Source organism: Myiozetetes cayanensis, unplaced genomic scaffold (genome assembly GCF_022539395.1).
Source record: "Myiozetetes cayanensis isolate MyiCay16 unplaced genomic scaffold, myiCay2020 scf2-11, whole genome shotgun sequence".
In the NCBI taxonomy this organism is placed as follows: Eukaryota; Metazoa; Chordata; class Aves; order Passeriformes; family Tyrannidae; genus Myiozetetes; species Myiozetetes cayanensis.
Window position 1 is genome coordinate 68,768,312 of NW_026087411.1, and position 24,222 is coordinate 68,792,533.

Below are 24,222 nucleotides of genomic sequence, written 5' to 3' on the forward strand. Positions count from 1 at the left end.
TGGTTTGGGTTGGAAGGGAAACTAGAGATCATCTAGTTCCAACCCCTCTGCCATGGGCAGGGACATCTTCTATTAGACCAGGTTGCTCAGAGTCCCATCCAACCCAGCCTTGAACAATTCCAGGGATGGGGTCATCTACAGCTGCTCTATGCAAGATGTTCCAATGCCTCACCATGTTCACAGTAAAGAATTTCTTCCTTATGTCTAATCTAACCCCACCCTCTGTCTGTTTAAAGCCATTCCCCCTTGTCCTGTCACTACCTGCCTCTCTCCAACTTTAATAATTCTGTGATTTCAACTTCTGTGTTCATTGATCCTCCTTGTCATGCACTCAGGGGGAAAACAATCATCCATCTTGATGAGGCATGCAAAAGAATTTGTCACTTGGTGCACTTCATTGTTGTTAATATTTTATTAATATTTATAAAACTGTGGTGAGTTTGCTAAGGCAACAAAAGACATATTCAAAGTTTAATCTGCTGCTTCTCTCCTGAATTTGGCTAGAGGACACTAATGAGTGCCAGTAAGGGATGAGTCCTTGTGATGCTTGAATAACTCCAGTAATCCAGAGGGATGGCAGTGAAGGTGACTGTGTCTGCACCACGTTCAAGGGGATTTCTTAGATTTTGTAGGACTTGGTCTCAGAGTAACCATAAAGAGCAGCATTTTCAGCTTGACAGCTTGGCAGTGGTGGAAACTGGCCGAACACAAAGACTCAAAAATGACTGTTGCTTGGCCAAAGGACAGTAACACAGCTGTTGCCTTTAATGAATATGGAATTTGGCTGCAGTGTATGGGATCTAATAAATGGGGGTTTAGTGTTAAAAAGTCACAGCATTGGGTTGCATTAGCGGTGATAAGGGAGCAGTGGGGAGAGTGAATATGCAGTGTGGCTTAGGTTGATACTGCCCTTTTATAGTGCATGATGCTCAGAAGGATTCTGTTGTCTAGGTAACAGGGTCTGTACTTCATTTCTTAAGAAAGATGGAACAGATGTTCCTGCAAGAAGCAACCAATTATCACCAGTGAGAATATTGGCAGTATTTAAACTAATTGCTTTGTTGTTGCAGTTCATATGCTGTGAATAGTAAAGAAAATTTAAAGGCAGGAATCTTCCTTGAATGGCTTTTCCTCAATGAGGTTTTAAAAAAATATTTATTTAAAAATATTGTTAAACAGCACTCAGTCATCAGTATGTCTTTTCAAACTTCCATTTATCTCTGCATTTTCTTCTATATCATTCAGTCTTTTTATCTGATATTTGTAGTTTCTCTTTTATGATCATTGAGTCCCATTGCTCTATCACATCTGTATCACATCACATTATTTTATTTTGTTATTTTATTTACTTAAAACACCTAAAAATCTGAAGGCAATGGGGTAAAAGGATGCTTGCAGTGGAGTAAGACACTGAGGGCTTTTCTAAATCATGTAAATATGTTCTAAGATATTATTTGTTTGTTTGTTTGTTTGTTTTGTGGCACAAACCAGGCACAGCAACTCGGATAGGGACTGTGCCATAAAAAGCTGGGGCAAAAAGGAAGCCATACAGACTGTATGTATATGTGAAACCGTCTTATGTGCTGCTTGAATGGGGACATAACTTGTGTGGTGGTGACAGTGGCAAGAAGGAGAGTAGAGCTGAAGGGGGGACAACATGGAACAAGGAGTGCCCGAGCTCTCCCACTGCAGCACACAAAGGTGGTGTGCCTTGTTTTTATGAAACTTTGTGCTGAAGTAACCTCATGTATAAATTTAAGTGTTTATTGTTTTCATGGATGTAGCTTTGTCAACCTGGAAGATTAATGTAGTCCTTACAGCATCGGATGTGTTCTTGTCTTTTATAAAGAGATCTAGGGGAAGGTGTGTATGTAAATCCATTTTTATACCTTTGGGATAAAATCTGATGTTGGATATTAAACAAGAAAAGAGGGCAGTGGGACCAGATTCTCAGGGCACTCTTTGTGAGTCCTTAGCAAAGTAAGCCATAACATTATGCATTTTAGACAAAAGATCTGGCCCATTGCCTGAACTTTTCCATGGTTCTTGCCAAATATAAAAGGCAAATATTCTGTTTTTTAGGTAGGGCATTGCAAAAACATGTTTTTTGTCTTGGCAGTAATAGGATAAAGGAAGAATCCTTGACCTACTCTCTTTTTATCGGCTGTGATAAAGGACATGCTGTTTTGATTTTTATCTTAACTGTGGAAAATGTCATAATGAGTGGAAATGAAGTGCATGTTGCACTTTTTGGATTATTTGGCTGGGTTATCCTATTGTATAGTAGTGACATGTTGATTGGGACAAAATGTCTTACTACATTCAGTTATTTCAATAACCATTGTAAAACATTTGCAGTCTGAGGAGGAAAAAAAATATTGTTTCGGGGGGTTAATCCTTTGTACCAGGCTACTTGCATGTAACTTGTAATCTTTTACTTGTTATCCTTCCTCTGACTCTGGCTTCTGGCTCACTTTCTGTAAACTGTTCTTTGTTAGTTCTCTGTAATTTAATGCAGATAATGCATCCAGTCACTTAGCTGCATGTATTAGCTTGTGGTTGCTTCTTCAGTCAGGAGCAATACTGCTTCAGTGTTTGTATTCATTATCAGATATGCCCTTTCATTGTCCTTTTCAATCACTGTTCTCTCTAATTTCTATTCCAAACCTTTACTTTGTTCTATAGTTTCTCCTTTGTATAGTATCCTTCATATTCCGTTGCTCAGACTTCCTTATGATATCTAATATGTAAATATTTGTGACTTCCCATTTGTGACTTCATTCCTGCTTGCTTTTCTTCTTGATACACTTTTTGATTCTCCGTGTTTCCCTGTTTTATCACAGGGTCTGTCAGCAGCAATACTTACTACATTTACTGCTTCTTTTGTATTCTAGAGTGCTTATAATAAAATCTTAGCTTCTACAGCTTTTTCACCTGCTTTCATCAGAGTTTTCTCCATTTTTGCAGTTTAATTGTATCACATACTGCCAGTCTCAGGTTCTTTTCACCTCCCTTGACACACCTAGTGAGCTCTCCTCTTCTTCTGCCATTCCTTTTCATACAAATCATTCTGACTGATTTTATTCCTTAAGGTCATGCTCAGAGGATAAAAGAATTTGACAAGTACTATATATTTTCCCATTTTCTATCCTTAGAAATAGAAGTGTATTCCTTATGCTGCTTCTTTCCCCTGCACTGGTTCCTTTACCTTATATCTCGCTTTTTTCTTCTTCTTTCTGACCTTCTGCTCACAACACAGCCTGCCATCTTGAGTAACCTCACTGTCATGGGAACTAATGCTTAGAAGAGGAGAACAAGAGGACACTTTTGCCGGAGGGTTGGTGGGCCTCTGGACTTTGTGCCAAGGTTAGGAGGGGTGTTTGCTGAATTGCACACATTTCTGTGTGTCTCTCCCCCCTTGACATTTTCTGTATATGCCTTTTGCTTTCCCCTCCGCTACTCTTTGTCTCAGTCTTATTTTTCCTACATAGTTCATTCCTTTGTATACTCTTTCTTTCTATTTCCCGCTCCTCATATCATCAACACCATTTCCCCCCCTCTTCAGCTTTGCTAGTGTCCCCTGCTTTTTTTTCTCCTCTTCCCTGCTGTTTCCACAGCCAGTTGGATTCCTCACCTCTGATGTTCTATTGTAGTCCATGTATCCTTGTTCCATGGTCTAGGATCTTTCTCCAAGGTCTCATGTATCTCCTCACTTCTGATTCCAGCTCTGCCCTTCCTCCTGCTCACAGTGTTTCTCCCTGCGATGGTTCTCCTGACTGGCTTTTCTGTCACCTTCTTCCTATTGCTCCTCTTTCTGGAGTGACCTTCATGTCCATTGCCCTAGAAGAAGTTGTCCTTCTCCTCAGGACTGAGCTAAGCAAGAGAAAAATGAGGGAAACTTTCTCCTTTGTTTTAGTGCCAGAGCTCTGACCTGCGTCATTTAACAGCTCTAAAGTTCTTCCTACAGAGTACGCTCAAATAACACTTTTTTTCCCCAAGGGAAAGTGAAGCATCAGATGGCAGTTTGATGATAAAAAATTGCTTAGCCTGGCTTTGTTTCTTTGCTAACCTGTGCAGAAGTGCAAAAGATCTCATAATACTGGGCAGCTTGTGTAATAAAATTATGTTTACATTTATCAGCATTGAATTTTAATGTAGTGGAAATGGGAGAGAAACTACCCTCCCTATTTACAGTGATGGCTTCTTGACCGATCATTACTTTAGTACAGGCTGAGGGTAGAGTGAGAATTTTTGAATCCTTGTCACTCTCCTGATAAGTGATCCAAGTTTAGGAGCAGTCAAAAAAGAAAATTCAGAGTCACTAAAATAACTTTCAGGTGAGTTTCTGAAGTCAAGATCTGAGAGCAAACCAGACTCGGTCAACCAGCATAAATCCCTGGTGTGTTCAGATGTTGAGTGTCTTTGTGCTATCCTGATCTCTTTCCTCCTCAGAAAGGATATGGTAGCACTAGAAAAGGTAAAGAGAAGGGATGTCAAGAAAGCTGATGATACAAGCTAGTTCCTTATGAACAGAGACAAAATAGACTGGGAATCTGTGGTTTGGAAGAGAGGGAAGCTGAAGGAAGATGTGGGAGGTCTAAAATCACAGACTGGGATGATAGATGCACATAAATGAACTGTCATTTTGGCCAGGATTATAAAAATGTTGTGTGCTGCCGCTAATTGCATGCTTAATGAAATACTGCAAGAATTGTGTTGCAGGTCTGGAGAGTGACTTCCAGTTACTCATTTCTGCATATCTGGGACAGTGTCTGCACTCAGTTCTCAGGAAGAAACTCCATCGTGAGTGTTTCTGTTACGTTGTTTTCAGTGCCGCATGGCTTTTGCTGCCTTGGGCAAAAAGTCAGTTCACTACCCATGTGCTTGCAGTAGAAGTTACTTTAGAGAAAGGTCATATTCAGTGGAAGATAAATGCAGGATGCCACGTGCTCTTATACTGGTAAATATTAAACAGTTAGTAGTTTCTACTAGTTATTAGTTTCTTCATCTTCTTAGCTACTGTTGTTTCAAAAGCTCTCTTACAAAACTGATATTGTTCTGAGTCCTTATGAGTTGCCATAAGAGCATATTTACCATAACTTGTTTCTAGTGTTATCTCTTTGCCCACCAAATTTTTAAATTTCATTAAGCCACCTTTTTAAGTCTTCCTGAACTATATCCCTCCTTATTGAGGGAAATACTGATTTTACTGCATTCATTGTCTCATTGAAGAATTTTTCATATATAATAGCAGAATGAGGAAATAGCAGGCTTTAGATTGCAAACTGACTTTTTTTATCCAGTTGCGGTCTGATCCTGGGAGTATGAGAGGAATCTTGTGGTAGGCGTTTAATGACTTGGGAGACAGCCAACGAACATCTTGTTTTAGCTTGCTTTGCACATTAGGTTTGTCTAACGTGTGGCTAAAGGTTACAGAAAATATGGGTAAAAAGTGAAAACCTACAAGCAAAAGCAGAACAAATTTAAGGGGTAATTGTGTTAATGACCACTTAGAGCATTCTAGCTTTGTGCTTCCAGAGTGAAGGGCTGAATTTGTTGTAAATAACTATCAACAGACTAATTATATAAATAATTCTTGAGTTAAAACTCTGAAAGAGTAATATTCTTAAATTAATCTGATCTGGAAACGGTATACAAGAAACCTGATGTTAAAGCTGTGTGCAAAACTTTTGCTATTTTAGACAGACCCAAGTTAATGAAAGGAAGGACCAAAAATAGTATACACATTCTCTCCTCCTGTCCACAGGAGGAGCAGGGTATTACACTTGCAACTGTAGGATTGTCTATTATCTTGTTTAGGTAGAAGTAAGACATTAAAACACATCAGTTGAAGTGCATCAAATTTTAATGGATGCTGTCATTTAGAACTAAAGCGGCTTTCATTTGATTCCCGTAAGGAACAGAGGTTTAATGTGTTTAATATGTTTTGAATTCATACCTCTGATTTAATTTAATTTTCTATTTAAAGAAGACTTGAACTATAAATTATGTATCTAAATGCCTGCATTCCACTGGAGTACATGTGAAGAATAATCATTAGAGTATTTTTAAAAAATTTTTGTTTGTTTGTTTGTTTCTTTTAACTATGTGAAGGTAATCTTTTTTTAATCCTGAAGTGCTAATTATGTCACATAATAGTGTCACTGAAAACTTGACATGATCTACAAGATTGTGTTGTTCCTCCTTGAAAAATCTGCGATTTCTGTGATTCAGCATCATGGAAACAGTTCCTAACAGAATTGCATCCTGACTGGAGATTGCTGTTTTGTTGCTGAATCAATCTTCAGTGTTTGGTCCAGATTAGGGTATAGGCACCTGACTTAATTTCTTCTCAGAGCATGGACTTAATACTGACTTTATGCTCGTCTATCATACAACCACTGGGTATAAAGTTAAGCTACCATTGATTTTTTTTTTCCCCCAACAGTTTTGAATCACAGGAGAGTGTTGGATTGATACTTTGTATTGTCAGAAGAGTGCTTTTTAAAATATGCTACTGGAAATGCTACATTGTTCTTGGCCTGTTGCCTAATTATAACACTTGATTTATATTCCCATATATTTTTGTTTTGGGAAATAATTGTCTGCAAGTTGAGGACTTGGATGTGACAGTACTCAGGAGCAGCATACTTGACCTTGAATAGTACACCAAGTCCTTTACAAAGCAGGGGTAGATTTGAATTCTGAAGTTGGATTTGTAACATTGAGCATGAGCACTTGAGAAACTACATAGGCTTGAAGTTCCGTGATGTATACAACATTTCTATGTTCTTTCTAGGACTGGAAAACCTTCCTAGTCTGTAGGGAATCACCTCTATTTACTTGGAATATTGTCCTGAAGTGCTTCAGCTGTGTCTCTTCAGGTACTGTGATGTGAATGTGGCCCTCACATTCAGCAGGTCAGAGCAGTGGAGAGGACTGAAGCAAGGTTTGCCACTTAGTGGGAGTGCCTTGGTTATTGAGCCATCAGATTGAGAGGACATGCTGGCAGTCTCCCAGCAAATTTGTTACAGAGCCAACTCTGTTACGTACCATCTGAGAGAATCCCTTACCAGCTGAATTTTGCAGGACAAGAGGGTACGGTCTTAAGCTCTGCCAGAGGAGGTTTAGGTTGGATATTAGGAAGACAGTTTTTAGAGGGAGAGTAATCAGACATTGGAATGAGCTGCCCAGGGAAGTGGTGAATTCACCATCCCTGGAGGTTTTTAAGATGAGACTGAATGTGGCACTCAGTCCCATGGTCTAGTAACCACGGTGGTGTTGGATCAAGGGTTGGACTTGATGATCTCAGAGGTCTTTTCCAACCCGGTTGATTCTATGTGCTCTGGGTCTATATAGAAGCAAATGCAGGTAATGTTCATATCATAGGATAGAGAAGTTCAGTATCAAAAGCAGAGGTGCAGAATTGCACTTTTCTCAGTCCAACAGACACATTTACCAAGTTCGAAGGCTGATTGGTCATTGTCACTATTTGGGTGCAAGAAGTTGTTGGGTGGATGTTTTTTTCAAGATCTAGAATTTTATTTTAATGATAACTTCAAATAACTTGTACTATAATTTGTGTTGTATAGTTTGTAATGTATAAACTGTGGAAAATGGCAGACTGTCACAGAAATGAAAAATTGCTTTAATAATAAAATCAATCAAAAAGTTAGTTAAGAAGATGAGTCAGTAAGTAGACTTCAGAACTAAATGGGAAAAATAGGCTATAAAAATATCTTTTCAGGATAGTATTGCAATCCCTATCCACTAATTTGCATAGGTTAGAAATTTATTACTTCTTGAGAGATGCATCACTATGGTGCCATAATTAATTATGTTGAGGTTGGAAAAACATACTTTTTGGCCATTCTTTACTAAAACTTTGTTCCTCTTACTCTGGTTCATATATGATTTATCATTCTGAAATCACCTTGAGAGGAATATCTACTTTGAAAAATGGATGTTTGATCAGAATTGATATCTGGTCTCATTATTTGCCCTTCTGTGGGGGTTTTGGAAAACCTCAGTTGCTATCACTGTTTATTCACTGTGAGATGCAGTGCAAGGGCAAGGTGATAACTGCTTGCCAGGAAATCAGAAAAGTGTAGAAATGTTAGAATAAGCCCTGTAAGAGAAAACTAGTTGCAGTTTAAAAATCCAGACAGAATATGTAACTTTGTGGAATTATGTCATGCAACTTCTGAATTTTAAAGGGTGTTAGCAAAGTGGTATGTTGTGTCCCCTCTGCCCCATTCTAATGCTTTAATATAGCTTTAGTTTTAAGAGTATTTGTTAGTTTGGTGGGAAATTTCTTTATCTTCTCAATAATAGAAAAAATTTCTAGATAACCGAAAAGTAAATTCAAGTTATCTTAAAATCTTCAGAAATGACAAACATTCCCTATTGCTCTTTAGCAGGTTACTTTCTATAGATGTTTTCAATGTAGTTGAAGTTATATGAGAGTTATCTGAGTTGGATGAATGTTCTTTTATTTTATTGTAAGCCAAATAAGGAGAAAAATCTCTGTTGTCAGAGACAAAACTTTAATTTATTTATACCTTTCAGTTGGAGGAAAAGGGTTATTGTTAAGTCTCTATCAGACTGACCAAAACTGACTGCAGGACTGCCTTTAACAGGAGAGCATAGAAATAAGGTTTCCTTTAGGAAGATGCATAAATTCAGTAGTAATTCAGATGTATTTTATAGAAAGGATGTGAAAAAAGTTACATACTTAATATGTGCACTGGAAGTAAATATAGTTCTATTAAAAATTTTGTGTTGTGTAAGTAATTTTACAGTAGTTCTTTCTTTGTATTTAAAAAAGTCTGTGCTATGATATATGATATTGGTAACTAAGAAAGAATCTTTATACTTGTATTTCTGCCCATGTTCTTCAAGAAAAATGCCAAAGTTACTTAATTTTCTATTGTTGGGAACCTCAAGAATTAAAAATGCAGTTATCCTAGTTTCTATTCCTTTATTAAAATGTAATACTTGTGAAAAGTCTTTTGCCAAGCTTTTGTTTCAGAATAATAATGTTATTTAGCAATGCCAGACCATTTTCAGCTCCTGAAATGAAAATATTTATTGAATAAATACTTTCTTAATCCTTCTCATAGGAGAAGGGTGGGGCACGTTTTTATCTTCTTCCTGTCCTGACATTTGGCGTTTTACTAGCTGGATTCTGTTCCGTGTCTTTTTTTTTTTTTTTTTTAATGTACTTGGTCTTTCTCTTGTGGGAGTTTGGAAACCTCAGAGTTTGGGGACTGTGTGCTTTAGAGAGGTGGAAGTATGAAGAAAGGAGAAGGTTGAAAGATGTGTAGAGCAGACTTTGAGAGATGCTTCAATATGAAGGACTGCTTGGGATCAAACTGGTGAAGGTTGGGTGCATGTTAATTTTAAATTGGAACATGCCTTGTAAACTCGGGCAGCACCCCTAGCAGGTCATGTAAGAGTGGCAATTGTTAACTTTTGGCATTTCACTCTGCCTCCCCTTTTTGGTTTTGCAATGCCAAAGAACAGGCCTTACCAGACCAGTATACCAAGGATATGTCCTCTATGAAGCAGAACTTAAGCTGATGTTAAAGTTTATCTTTCTTCTTGGGTTCTTTGGATGGTGGGTTTTTTTTGTGTGTGTGTTTGTAGATACAGATATCCATGTGCATTTTTATGTTGCATGCATCTTTTTGAGACCTCTTAGACGTGTGTGAGCCTTGTAGAAATTAAAGCTGGAAATGAACCCTCTGTACCTCCTCAGTTTGAAGCTATTACTATAAAGACTTTTTTTGGCACTTCAGTTATGCAGTAACTCTGTAATTTCACCAAGTTGCAGTATTACTAACATAAGCAACATGATCAAGGGAATCCAAATTGGAAAATCCCAAACCTCAGAATCAATTGGATCATTAACAAAGCTGAATTTTGAGTAGTTTTTTAGTATGGTACACTGTTTCAGTTCCCCTCTGTTTTATTCTTCTTGATAACTTTGAGACCTGTAGCACAGTTAGCAAAGGATTGTTCTTACAAGTTTAATGAACAGCTGCCTGGTTTTTTTTTTGTTGTTGTTTTTGTTGTGGTTTTGTTTGTTTGTTTTTAGAGGCCCAAATATACCTCCTTGAGGGAAAAGCTGCAGCAGAGGGTCTTTGTGGATTCTATGTGGAAAGGATAATATTAATAATACAGAGAAGAGGATCTAGGATTGATTAATAACATCTAAATAAGTTGGAATTTTAAAAGATCCTCTGCAGAAATAAAATGATGACCTTTAGCTTTCTTTGAAAAGCCTCGCGTCAATTAAAAAACAACTTCAGTGACCCTAGAAGCTTTGAATATATTCATCACACAAGAGGTGACTTTAAAATTCTATATCATGCAATTGCTTTTATGAGCTCAGGCTCATGTTTTGGTCTTTTCTATGATTTCTTGTGATCCACATTTCTACCTGTTGAAAGGTTTTTGTTCTAACCTTGAAAATGGTTAAATGAAGTACTACAGTGTGCATTTCCATCAGAGAAGCTGCCAAGGCTGTTCCAGATCAGTTTAAGTAAGATCAAAAGACTGAAGTAGACTGTGTGAAAGGTAGGAACACCTCATAGGTGAGATTGGCCTCTGAATAAATTTCTGAAGATGATTATAGGTTTTGTCATCACTGACACAGAAATACGTGTTTGCTGCAAGATTTACTATTGTTGGTAGTGAGAGCACTGTTTGTCTTCCGGTTTTCTCTAATTTTTCTTAGGTTTCCTTCACAGCGAGATGAAAGTGTCTGTTCTCACCTTGCTTTTGTAAGTGGTAGCATTATTCATCTTGTGGTGTAGAAGTATTTCTCTGCAAGATTTATTTCTTTGAGGAATGTACTGTTTGACTGTTTTTAAATGTGCTAAACACCCTCGTAATTGATCATGTTGTTTATATTAGTAACACTGCAATTCTTCACCTATTCACAGAAATTGTCTCTCACTTTTGGGGGGAAAATTTGCTTGCATTATATGGTGGTAGACAATTTGCAGGCTAAGTTCAAAGAGTTTAAACCAAACTGGTTTAGGAGCTCACTGTCAATCAGTACATGAGCTTTTCAATCTGCTGGAGGTGATCAGTAAAACCTCATTAAACCTGTCTTTTGTAAAGGCTTCTATATAAGCAAGTACTGCATAGGCATCTGTCTAGTGAATCTAGTGGCTGACATATCAAATTCATCAAGTAAATTTGTTTTCCAATGTTGATCAAAACACAAATGAGGTATCCTTTTTTCCCTGCTATTGAGAAGCTATTCCTGAACCTTCCTGTTCATCAGATGCCATCTTGCAGAGTAATTTTATCTCTTATCAGTTGTGTCTTTCTATTCTTGAACATGGTTATCATTTAGTGTAATGATTTCTTTCATCTTTAGTGTTCATGTCTTTGTATTTTAGTGGATATCCATCTTATTTTCTTTCAATATTTGATCAGTTACAGTAATTGAGAAAGCCTTTTATTCCCTGTTGAGAGAGAGATTGTTTGCTCCTTTGGTCATCCTTTGCCTCTTTCAGAGCAAGTTCATCTTTCTATGTGTGTGTGGAGGGGGAGGTGTTTGAGCATGGGTAAAAAAACCCGCTTCTAGTATTTTAAAAATATATCACAGACAGCTTTTTATGTATTCATATCAATAGATTCCTTTCTTTCCTGCAAATACCTCAATTAGGATATCTAATATCAGATAATATCCAGTTCTACCTTTTTGTCACCTGCACCTGATGACTTCTCAGTCTGTAGCAGAAATTCTTGGTTAGCTCCCAAGTGCATGAATTCAGATTTTGTGCTCATCCCATTTCTATTACTCTTTGTTTACTCAGCCATAGAATAAAGTAGCTTAAAAAATGATGCATTAGCACACTCCTTTTCTTCATTGGGAATGCTGCCTTTATTGAATCGGCCAATTTAATTCACATTCAGGATTTTGATGCTAAGATGGGTTTTATTAATGAACACAATGCTTGTTCTTTGGTAACTCCCCAAATAGTTAATATATATAGAACTACTTAGCCTTGAAATGTGTCCAATTGTCAGCTGCCTTTTTAGGTAGTTTCTTGCTCACTTCAAACCTGTTCCCATTTTTCCCATCTCACGAAGTACTTAGAGTTACTATAATGTTAAAATTTCAACACAAGCAGAAGATCTGTGTTCAAAATCAATTATTGGATAAGGAAGTCAGGATAATTTTTTTAAACACGTTTTTCTTTATGTTTAGAGTTTCAAAGTGTTTGGGGTTTTTTGCATTGGATTAACAAGTCTACAAATGCCTTCTCTCCTTTCCATTTCTCATTTATGAATGTATGGGATGTATTTGCTAATCATCTGATATCACCTCTGAGTTTTGCTTGTATCTGACTTGTGTTAATTTTCGCTTTCTGAAATGTGAAGCATTTCCATTATCTGTGTTTGTTCTTTCCATGATCAGTATCATAACTGTTATTAAACCCTGAAGTAAAATATTTTAGATTTGTATTTTTGTCTTTATGTTTTAAGACATCCTACTTTTACTTTCTTATTGTTGTGCACTCTCTTGTTCTCCTTCTCTCTCTAGACAATCTTTACTGTCTATTTTGACTTTCCATGCGAAGTCTAACTCAGCGTGACTACTGACATTTTACATTTCCAATGCTTCAAGCTTCAGTATCAATTCTGCTTCTAAATTAACTTTTTCTCAGTCATGAGAGACTTTCCCTTATGACCTCCATCCCTCCCCTGCTATAAGGGACATTCACTTGTGAGGGAAATTCTCAGTGTCCCTCATGAGAGAACTTATTCATCAGACAACTGAAGAAATTACTAGCAATTCTACATGTAGTGTGTAACCACCTGGGAATCCTACAAGCTGTTCCATGCTATTTGAGCTATCCAAATGCAGCATTTTAAAACTTCAGGCTGTGCCATTTTCTAAGAAAGGTAATAAGCAGAGATGCTTGTACAGTTCTCTTGATAATAATGATAATAATAATCATCCTCTAATATATTTATATGAAACCCACTGAACAGGACAGTCAGAGTTTCGCAGATGTTGACCATTCACAGTGATGTCCTTCTCAATGTCTTTCTGCCTAATGTGTGCTGTTACCAAGAAAGAAGTGTACCGTAACTCACCCAAGACACAGGTTTTTATTAGCATTTTACCGCAAGTTGGGTGTGATGGAACTTCAATTTTAGAGGAACATTAAGCCTAAATACTGTTAAAATATGATGTTGCGTTCATTTAGTAATAAATTCTAGTAGTCACAGATCCTTTTTATGTTCAGGTTGTTACCTTGTCATAAAATGTTGTCAGGTGCACTGAAATCTTTGAATTACTAGGATAGTATACTGATTTCTTCCTTCTAACTTTAAATTTGAATTAACCAAGTCTCCAAATTGGTTTACTTCTAAACAAGATTTAAGAAGAACAGTACTGGTATTATGTTTCATTTATCTATTTTGTATGTTTGAAGTTTATACGGCAATCTGTGCTGCAGGAAAGCTGTAGACAATAATTCACCACATCTCTGAACTTGTTCATGTGATTCTAGGTATGGCTAAAATGCACATTTGTGAAATGCTTTTATGGCGATGGATGAACATACAACCATATTAAAAGAAGGTGACTTGCGATGACTTAGGCGTTAGATGTACGTGGCATGTGTAGAAGTTAAATATTGACAAAGTTCTAGTCAAACATAAAAGTCGTTAGGGTAGGTGGTTGCTACAGTTGTGATACAAATAGCTCCAAATATTTTCCCATGTTTTCACACTATTGGCGTCTCCCTGTCTGCTTTAATTAAAATGCAGTTTCAGAAATCCCTCATTTCTTTTTAGATAAAGCCTTAGATTAATAGTTGTCTCTGAAACGCTTGTCTCAAATTTGATAGGTTTTTATTTCTGTAGCTGTGTATTTGGTTCTGCCCTATATTCCTTTCTGATCACATCTTCTCAATGCATTTTGAATGTCTCTGCTCACATCCACTCTTTATGTACCTATGAGCTACATCAGCTCAGTCCTTGCGGTCACTCCCTCTTCTGCTGTAGTCTGTTTCTAGGCAAGATTATTTGTAGACATAAATCTGACCGGCATTTCTGTTTGGGGCTCATGCTCATCGCTAGTACTCTACACTATCGTCTCTGATCTTGTCTTGGTGTTGAGCACCATTGCAAGTCCAGCGTAGCTAGAGCAGAGCTCCTGTTCTTGAAAAAGTGTTTTGAACTTCTGGAGCCAATATTTCCTTGATCTGGCTCCTGCTGCTGTGGCACCCAGTCTTGACAGCCAGAATGTAACAATGGGCAAATCTTATGAGGAGAGGCTGAGGGAACTGGGGTTGTTTAGCCTGGAGAAAGGGAAGCTCAGGTTTAGAGAAAGAAGAAAAGAAACAAAAAGAAGAAAACACTTCCTGCATGACAGAAAAAACATTTCTTTCATTTGCTGAAAAACAGGAATAGATTTAAGCAGCTATATTCTTCAGAAGATTTCTTGTCTTGACAGATACCTATATAGCCAAAATATAATATAATTTAAAATTAATATTTTTATTTTTAATTTCCCCTAAAATAAACATCTTGAGTCTTTTTCTGAAAGGTGAAAAAAGGGAAGATTCATTTCTCTCAAATGGGCCTTGGAACCTATTCCATTTACTATTTCATCATTATAAATTGATTCTTGGCAATGTATATACTAGTGCTGCAGATGCAAGCAGTTTCCAGATAAAACAGAAATGACCCATCATTCTTGTGACTGATGTGTGGAAAGGGGGAGGAGAGGAAAAGTGATTCCATAGAAATTATATTTTTGGGAGTACTGCTTCCCAGCATCTCCTGAGACTAATTTAATCTGGCAGAAGGATAACTTCAGCAGCGGTGCCTGCTTTAATGTATTGTCTAATTAGTCATGAGACCTAGTTTTCTTTCTGGCAAGCAGTAAATAAGTTCGGTTTTATTTCTGGATTACAGGACAGTAGTTAAAACACGCATTAGAAAAAACATTTTGGTAAACATTTCTTTGAAAACACCCTCATGTTCTGAGAACAACAGTCCGTGAACTTCGAGCCAAGTGAGGCAGGGATCCAAAGCAAAAGAAAATTATCGTTAATAAGATAATTATGTGGTGATCAGGAACTGTGTTGTCCACACTAAGAATTGGACCAGCTGCACAAGCTTCTTTCTGGCATCCTCAAATCCTGATGTTCATCTTTGACAAGAAAACAGTTATGTTTGTGTGTCATTATTGATAGAAGGAGTGATTGGGCATTAGAATGGGCTCCTCAGGAAGGTGATGGAGTCTCTGGAGCTGTTTAAGGAAAGACTGGACGTGGCATTTAGTGCCATGGTTTAGTTGACATGGTGGTATTTGGTCATAGGTTGGACCAATTATCTCAGAGGTCTTTTCCAACTGAGTTGATTGTGTGATAACATCTTTTAAGATAGGCACTATTGTCAAGTGGGACGGATAGGTGGGATGGGCAGCTGTGTGCTGAGTGTGGGACAAACAAAGTAGGTAGTGATGGGCAGCTGTGGTGGCAGAACACCAATCCATGACGTGAAGGCTGCACATATCCTGATTTTGACATTTTTAAGATAATGGGCTGAATCAGTGGCATCTCTTCTTCTAGGGCCTGTGTTAGGATCACTTGTTCGCTATTTGACCTGTGTTTACTTTGTACAAGCACAGAAGTAACAAGAACTTCTCTGTTTCTCTGCAGCTTTTACGGGAGTTGAAGCACCCAAACGTGATTGCATTGCAGAAAGTTTTCCTTTCTCACAGTGACAGAAAGGTTTGGCTGCTGTTTGATTATGCTGAGCATGATTTGTGGGTAAGTACAGATTTCCCTGTGTGTTTGAGATAATGTAATAAGAGCTTGTTCAAACTGACCTGTGTGTGACATAACATTGTATAGGCAGAGATGCATACATTTCTTTCTCTGTAATTAAGGATCTAACTGACATCCTGTTATTTTTACACTTTAAAGCCTGCAGAAGACTATGTAGAATTTTTTTTTTAACTCAGATTGCATTTTGAAGTGAAAAGGATTTTCCTACAAGCTTTATTGGACTTAAAGAAAGCATTTCTGAATTGAGATCTTCTAAAACAGGGTTTGGAAATCTATTTAGTATTTTTTCCTGCTGTTTTGCACATGCACACACACACAAATGAAAAAAAGGAGAGGGACTGTTTTACAGAGTCCTCTAACTGAGATATAGTGCAAGTAACCAACATACCATCATCTGTATTCGAAACAGAGAATTTGGGACAGTATGAGTGGAAAGAAAATAAAAAATGAGTAAGCTAATTGGGTCTACTGATGGACTGTCACTACATGGAAGAGGAGTAGAGACTTAGATGTCTGGTTTTAAGTTTCCAGCAAAATATAGTATGATTTGATTTTAGTTTGTTGGAGAGGTGGACATAAATGATATCTTGAGTTGAACTCAGATGCAAATATTCAGGCTCCACATCTACTGAAAAGATGTGAGTTGTGTGAACCTATATTTATGTTTAAACCCAAATGATATCAAACACTTACCAAGAACAATCAATATGTTTATAATTCCTTTGAAAATACTGGCAAGGAGAGGAAGTGTTAATATTAATTTCAATATTACTTTTTAAGACCTCAGTAATACAGGAGTTGCTATTACTAATGTTAGTGACAAATTGCTCGATTTTTTTGTACTTAGATCTTGAGCTGATGAATATGTACTTGTAAATGACACAAAATCGTAGTTGGAAGTAAAGTAAACTTAGATCATGCAAAAAGACCCTTCTGGCTCAGAACAAGTAGTGTCATGGTATTTTACCTGCATAAGCTTAAAAAATATTTAATTTTATTTCTCCTATGGGCTATCAGTTTTGTATTTTAAAAGTTTTCTTCATCAATGTTCAGTGTAAACTGAGAGTTTTGTATTTCTCGTAACTGGTGGCAGTGATGATAAGAGGGAATGAATCAGCTAAACCTCTGTATGACAATTTATTTGTGCATTAAATGAGTGTATCCATTTTAAAGAACAATCACAACAAGCACATTTTATGGCTACATTTATTGCCATGTTTTAAACACCTTTTTTCTAGCCTTTTCCATTTGGTTTTATTTTGGGTGTGTGGTTTTTACACTGCATAATGATTTTTCACATGATTTCAGAGCTTTAGATGAAGAATCACTGCAGTTTGTTCTTACCACTCCTCATATCTGGCTGGGTATTGGATAAAATCTCAGTGAAGTTAATTATTTTCTATTATATAAGACTGAAATGTTTGTTACAACAAGGTATTTGATGTGAACTGATCTCCCACTTCCTAACTCTCTCGTGTGTGGTTTGGTTTTTTTTTGTTTTTTTTTGTTTTTATGGGACATGCTACACAAATCATTTCTCCTTTCCTGTATAGTTACCCATGTTTCCTCACTTCTTAAACCTTTGCCAGGAATTTTTTCATCCCTTGCATTAAGTTGGCCATGTTCAAGGCGCTCTTGATTCTGGCTTAACCTTGGTCCTCATTTCCTTTACCGTCAGCACTTCCCAAGCATCGCTCTTAATTCCCCTTTTGTCTCTTTTGCTCACTCCCAACTTTGTGTCTTTTTCCACGCTGCCTCCTACACATGGAACAGCCTCCCAATTAACGTACGTAAAGATCCTTCACTATCCTCCTTCGAAAAACTCCTGAAAATCCACCTATTTTGTAAAGCATTTCAGTAATACCAACCACTTGTCATTCTGTCTGTGTTGTGTTGTGTTTTGCATTTCCTGTGCTTTACAGCTTGTGCCCTTTCAGCTGTTTGGGGTGGAATTTGTAGTAGGGGATTAGCACTTTTTTTTTTTTATTGCTTATCATCACGTGCTTCCCCAGCACTACGTAAAACCAAATCAGTCTATTTATCGTGAGTATACCAGTTTGTGAGGATTTCAGTTTTGGAACTGTAGGTGTGCTGTCACTAGAGAAATGTAGATTCCCAGAGACCAGTGCTTTGAAATACAGGTAGCTTAGAGTTACCCACCAAAATCTTTAAGTATGGGAACTGTGCTTCTGTTCAAAGCTGCCCAGCTTTAGTAACTCCTATTGGCTTCAATGAGAAGAGTACGTGCTCATCACGTACAAACATCAGATTAATTAAAATCATTATATTTTTCAGCTTCTGTACTGAAAACATTTGGCAAGAGATGAATAAACTATATTAGATGCTATCTTATTCTGTTCATTTTCTAATACTGAAAAAAAAATTGTCCTGTTCTAATGAGGAAAAGTGATGGTGCCAATTAAGCTTATTAAAAAGTTCTTTTACGGTGAGCAAGAACTTTTTTTTTTTAACTTTGCATTTAATTCCCATGAATTAAACTGCTTAAATTTGAAATTTGAGTTTCAATAGCTGCATACTTCAACATTTTCTGATAACATCTGTTGATACCATTACGAAGGGATGTAGAAAGCTATGCTAATTTGAACTACTTTTGACAGGTATTGATGAAGACAGATTGTGTTGTCCTTGCCTATAAACTTTTTTTCCAGTTTAAATAACTAAGTCTGTCAAAGATACCTTCTTTCATTATCTGTCAGTTTACATTATATAAAACACTGCAAAGCCATTAATGAGATTACCATACAGAATATCTAAGAATATAGAAATTGTTCTGACAAATTGATTTATAATTAGTTTCCTTTAATTACCAAAATTCTTAGTGTAATACACAAATAATTTCCTTGTGATTTTTCTTGACTATTAGTCTCTTTCACAGAGAACCAGTAAAGTTCTCAGGCTGTAGGATGTGCCACACATATTAATTTATAGTGTATTGTCTGCACTGTCATCCCAGCTTATATATATACTCATGTTGTGAAGTAAAGATGCCTTAGCTTGAACCTCAGTGTAACAGGAGCCTCTGATACAAGGTTAAAAATGTGTATGTCCTCAGGTGCTATTAGATATCTTAATTCCTGACAGCTCACTTCAGTTTCACACCTTTATATTACAATGGCCTGAAACTTTCAGCCACAGGAAAAACCATCTTCTGATCCTTCTCTTGTGAGGGACGTTCCTTTTTCAGTATCTACTCATAATGTCCTGGATGCTTTTAATCCAAATAGTACAATTTAGATAGCAAAAAAAGAAATAAGCACTTAGCTAACGCATAGCTGAGTTAATCTTAAATCCCTGAGTGGAACTGATACCGTTTTTAAGTTACCACTCCAGTACATAGTTAGAACTTCATAGATTTACAAAACTATGCGTGGATGAAATCTTTATAAGAATTAGTGTAGTTGCTTCAAATGATACATGTATTTTTCTGCTATGTTAATTTTTTGACCATTAAAAATTAGAAGTTTCTTTTAAATTCTAGAGTTTTTGATGTTTTATCACTAAATTTTCCAATTGCACTTTAATGTATGTTCTTATTTTATGGTACTCTTAAGTTGTATACTACTCTCCATAACTTCCTGTGTAAAGCCTGTGCATTTTAAGACATTTTTCAAATTCATATAAAATTTATATAATAAATGCATGATGTTTATTTAAATGGACTTTGAAAAAGAGATCTGCTCTAGAGGTGAATTCTATTTGTTGTCAGTCTAATTACAGTTAGCCATTGGACAGGATATAATATTGAGAGCTTTTCTTTTGTTCCCAGCTACTCTCATACTTTTAAAGCATCAGATTTTTAGGATTGAAAATATAAAGCACACATTTTTAGTACCACAGATAAGCACACATTCGATGTTTTCAATTTTATAGCCTCTGTATTTTTAAGTAGGATTTTTGATTCTAAACAACATTTTTGTTAAGCTTCTTTTTTTACATTCTGAATTAATAGTTTACCTACCTTTCTTGGTTATGGTACAGAGTTAATTCTCAGACTCATTTAATATGTGTGTTTAACTTCAGATCTCCTTTTTTAGAAATGTAACTAAATCAGAAGCTTCTAGATGGTTTTCATCTCATTCTGAAAAAGTGACATTTTTATCACAGTAAAATGTGTTGAATGTGTTTTATAGCAATAAAAACCATTGTTGATTCTCAGCAAGTGAGTAAATAATTACCTATGATTTGATAATACTGAATGATGATATCTTCACTAATCAAGACCAGTTAAACCATGATCTGGGTATTTTTTAGGTTTGGTTGAATGCTTCTCTTACTATTAAATTCCAGTGGTCTCTAACAACTAAATGCTTTGCAGCAAATACCACTGAGAAATGTAGAGTAAAATTCATCTTGAAATTATTGTTCATGATAATAAAAATGTGTGGGCAGACTGGCTTTGTTGTATATGAAATTCTTGTTATGTGTATATTTTGCTTTTTAAAATGTGGGGTAGAGATTATTAGCATAGTCATGTACCTAAAAACAATCATCAGATAATGAAAAGGAGAAAATATTCTTCATACATGTGAATTTCATAACACTAGTGGACTCTCAGTATGCAATAAATGCACTTAATTTCAGCTAAAAACATTTTGAATAATGTTCTTTTATGATAAATGAAATTATGAGAGTGTTGCATACTGATTTGTGCAATAAACCTGCACATTTGCTCAGTCCCACGAATGTTGTGTAATAGCTCTGAATTTTAAGATATTCCTTAAACATGGTGTAATCAGTTATAATTCTTTCTTCCACAGGCTTCAGTTTAGCTCTCAATTGTGAAGATAATTTGCATGCTAGTTGATCACAAAAATCTTCATATACATGAAAATACTTTTCTCACTACAACAGTTTTATTTTTTCTTTTTCGATTTTTATAAAGTCATGTCTGTATTTTCGTTTCAATTCAGTCCTGCTCTACTAGGTGACTCTTTTTGTAGTCTTCTCTGTGCTATGTGTATTTACCACTATAGGATTCTGCTAGCTGGCAGAAAAATAGAAGATTTGTTGAGACAGAAGGAAGTGGGCTAGCATTAGATCCAAATAAAATGGATGGCCTTTTCCACCACTAAAATGATGGTTGAATTTCTTGCAGAGGGCAGTGCCATTCCTTGTTGATAGCTTTCTGTTCTGAGAATGTGCTTATCACATCTTCAGAACATAAACTTTCCTTTTCTACCAGAGTTGTATGAATTTGAGGGTAGCTTATGTGGAATCATTTTCTGTACTACAAACCGTGAGAATTGGAGGAAACAGCAGGTAGGAACAGCCCTCAAAGACAGAGGCAAATGTGAACAGAGTGGAATGAATGCCATGTGTGTCATATATATATATATATATGCTGAAAGGGTAGCTGAATTCTGAGAACTTTTGTTATTGTTGTGTAGAGTTCTTTTGACATATTTAGGTCTGAAAGATGTAAGAAAACCTCGAAAGACCCCAGTTAAACCTAGAAAAACTTTACTGAATCTGTTTACACCTGCTCTGTGTTTCAAAGTTTAGGTATTTAAAGCAAGTTTGCCTTAGCAAAAGTTAGTGTATTAAAGCTCCTTTCACTGTTACTTAAAGTGTTGGCCACTTGTCACTTGGAATAGGGTTTTTCATTAGGCAGTTTGGTTAATGACATTGTAAAGAAGATACTTGATGATGACCATACACTGTCATAGTTTAGAGGGAATGTTGTTGAAGCATTCTTTTTTCCTCTCCTCTTCTGAAGGACGGTTTGTGTTGGTTGCTGTCATGCTTCCAAAATTGGAAACTAAAGTGATCACTACAGAGATATTTTTACCCACTTCTGTTTTGATTTTATTTTATTTTGCTTGTGATAAGTAAACTGACAAAATTTTCTTAGGGTCTGAAACTTACATGTCTGCAATGAGTCCTAAGAGTAAGCATGTGAAACTATGATTTATTTTTGGAAGAGCAAACAAATACTAGTCACATTCAGTGGTTTCATATTTGCTTTCTTCATTTGAAAATTGTGGAAGCAATGTGTGGTTAGTTTTGATACCATCTTAAGATTTTGATTTGTTCTTCCATAGCCTTTTTATGTACTTTACACTTAATATGCAATAATATGTTACTTTTGTTCAGGTATTGATTGCTGAAGAGAGAAGATGGAAGTAATTTTTTTTGTTTAAAATGAGACTGGAAGCCAAATAATATGAATTTTTGGCCTTGACACTTATTTAACATGTATCCAGGCTTCCATCACTTTAATATTAAAATGTAACTTTATTTTTTACTGGCAGGTTGACACAGTTCTGTTTTATTCTCAGAGGCTGAATTAGGGATTGAACAGAATGCAGCTGGGTTTTTGCTAAAGTGTGGGAGCACACAGTTTGCTTCAACCAGGAGAGGCAACTGAATTTGGCATGGTTGCATTTCAGTTTGATGGAGATACATGTAATTTTGCAACAAGTATTGCCTTAAGCAATAGAACTCAAGTAGTCAGATTTTCTAGGGGCTCGTGTCTTGAGTTCTATGGATTATCTCATGTCTGTTGAGGTGGGAGCTCACACTAATTCTGTTTAGTCAGGCATGCATAAAATCCCTCTGTTAGCTGGCTTCTTGCTTCTGTGAAAAGTTTCCAGATCTGACTTGTTTGTTTGTTTTAACCTCTGTCATACTGAACAGCAGTTCTTGGAATTGGGAACTGGATGACACAAACATAGAGAGAGTATGTTTGCATGAGACTGACTGACCTGGAAGCAGGCTAAAATTAGGATCTTTTCAAATGGTCATTTAACTGCTGGGTAAATACTAGGGATTTGAATTTGCTCTATGTTGTTATGCATTACTTTGTTTGTGGTGAAGGATTTAGAAAATGCATATAGTTCTTCACCAGCCAATTTTCAAACCAGTTTCAATACACTAGGTAATATAGAAGGCAGACAAACTACTAGATTGAATTTTGTTTCATCAGTCACTACCATATTTTATTTTCAAATGCTTAGTTGCATTTCACTTCATTTTTTATCATTTATATGGTCTTACCATTGCTAGAACTAAAATGGTCTTACTGAAATACTGGTTCATCCAGTTTTCCTTGCAATTTTATTACATTTTTTCAAGTTGATAATTGGGAATAAGCAGTTGGTATAGTCCCAGAGACTGCAAACAGCAAATTATAGCTTCCTTTCTTTTCCAGACTGCTGATGAATGTGTGCTTTAATGTTGATCAGTGAAGTATTAATTGAATTTAGAATACAGACTTAAAAATACTACCATGAAGTTGATGCCTTGTTTAAATATAAAACAAAATATATAAAAGCGTTAGCAATTTTTTTACTTTATGTTTATTTTCAAAAGTGAATACTGACTTGGCTCACTGGATTTGGAATCCAGTCAGCTTCATCATGTTTTTAAGATTTAGGAATCTGAAAATATGGATGCATAGAAAGGGAAAGGGACTTGGCTACTCCTGCTGATTAGATTTGAATATTGCTTGCAGTTTCATTTACCTCATATGACATGCATTTTTCTTTCGTTTTGAAGCATTTTAGATATATCAGAAGGAGAGCTTGCATCCACAGTGTTCTAATGAACTAATTAAAATGAATTTATGGCTGGATAACGCTGTGGATGGGTTTCTGTTCTGTAGCATGTGACTGATACAGTGCATACTGACAATTAAGGCTTCCCTAATTAATTTTGCTGAATGAGTCTGGGTGTTTTCCAGCTTTTTTGGCCAGGTGATCTATCAGAATTTATGAGTTAAGTTATCTTTGGGGAGTTACAGTGGAAAAAAGACATGGAGAATGTTGAAGGTTTTTGACCCTCTGTCTACTTGTCATCTTGTTACAAACATGCCTCTGACTTGCCTGGATTGCAAAAGTCACATTTCGTTCTTAGCAATTATCCATTAGTGGTAAGATTCAGCAAGGAATTTGGGAATACCTAAATGTTAGAAGCTGCAGTGTCGAAGTGCATCTCCTGGTCCTGGAGAGAGAGCCAGACTGTCCTTCATACCTGTCAGGGTTCAGATTTATACTCCAGGACAGTCTTGATGCTGTGCTATTCTGCAAAAAGATTTATTGAATGAGAGGAGTGTAGTTTTGAAGCCTAGTGGTAAAGGCAGTCATCTGGGGAATGGGAAATGGTTACAATTCCTATGATTTGTGTAAATTATTCCACGTCTTTATTAGGTCTAAAATTCTGGCTGCTACATGATGTACTTGAGGCTGCACTTTGGGACTCTTCAGGAAGTGAAACTAGTAAAGACTGCCTCATCCACTTGCACGGTGCACTTACATATAAAAACCATCCTAGTTTGCTCTGGTACCTGCACCCGTTTCTGCGCCTGAGGTCTTGGATTTAAATTCTTAAATGTTTTGAGATGACAAGAGCACATCTCCCTGCCATCCCTGAT

The 24,222-nt window shown here is 36.4% G+C and overlaps 1 protein-coding gene across 3 annotated transcripts in view; it reads left to right on the forward strand.

The window, feature by feature from the left end:
* The window catches only part of CDK19 (cyclin dependent kinase 19), a 117,892-nt gene that overhangs the window by 26,853 nt on the left and 66,817 nt on the right, over positions 1-24,222 (forward strand). For all 3 annotated transcript variants that reach the window (XM_050315879.1, XM_050315876.1, XM_050315877.1), the window contains one exon: positions 15,702-15,812. In XM_050315879.1, coding sequence (XP_050171836.1) covers positions 15,702-15,812 — 111 coding nt within the window. The remainder of the gene's footprint in view (positions 1-15,701; positions 15,813-24,222) is intronic.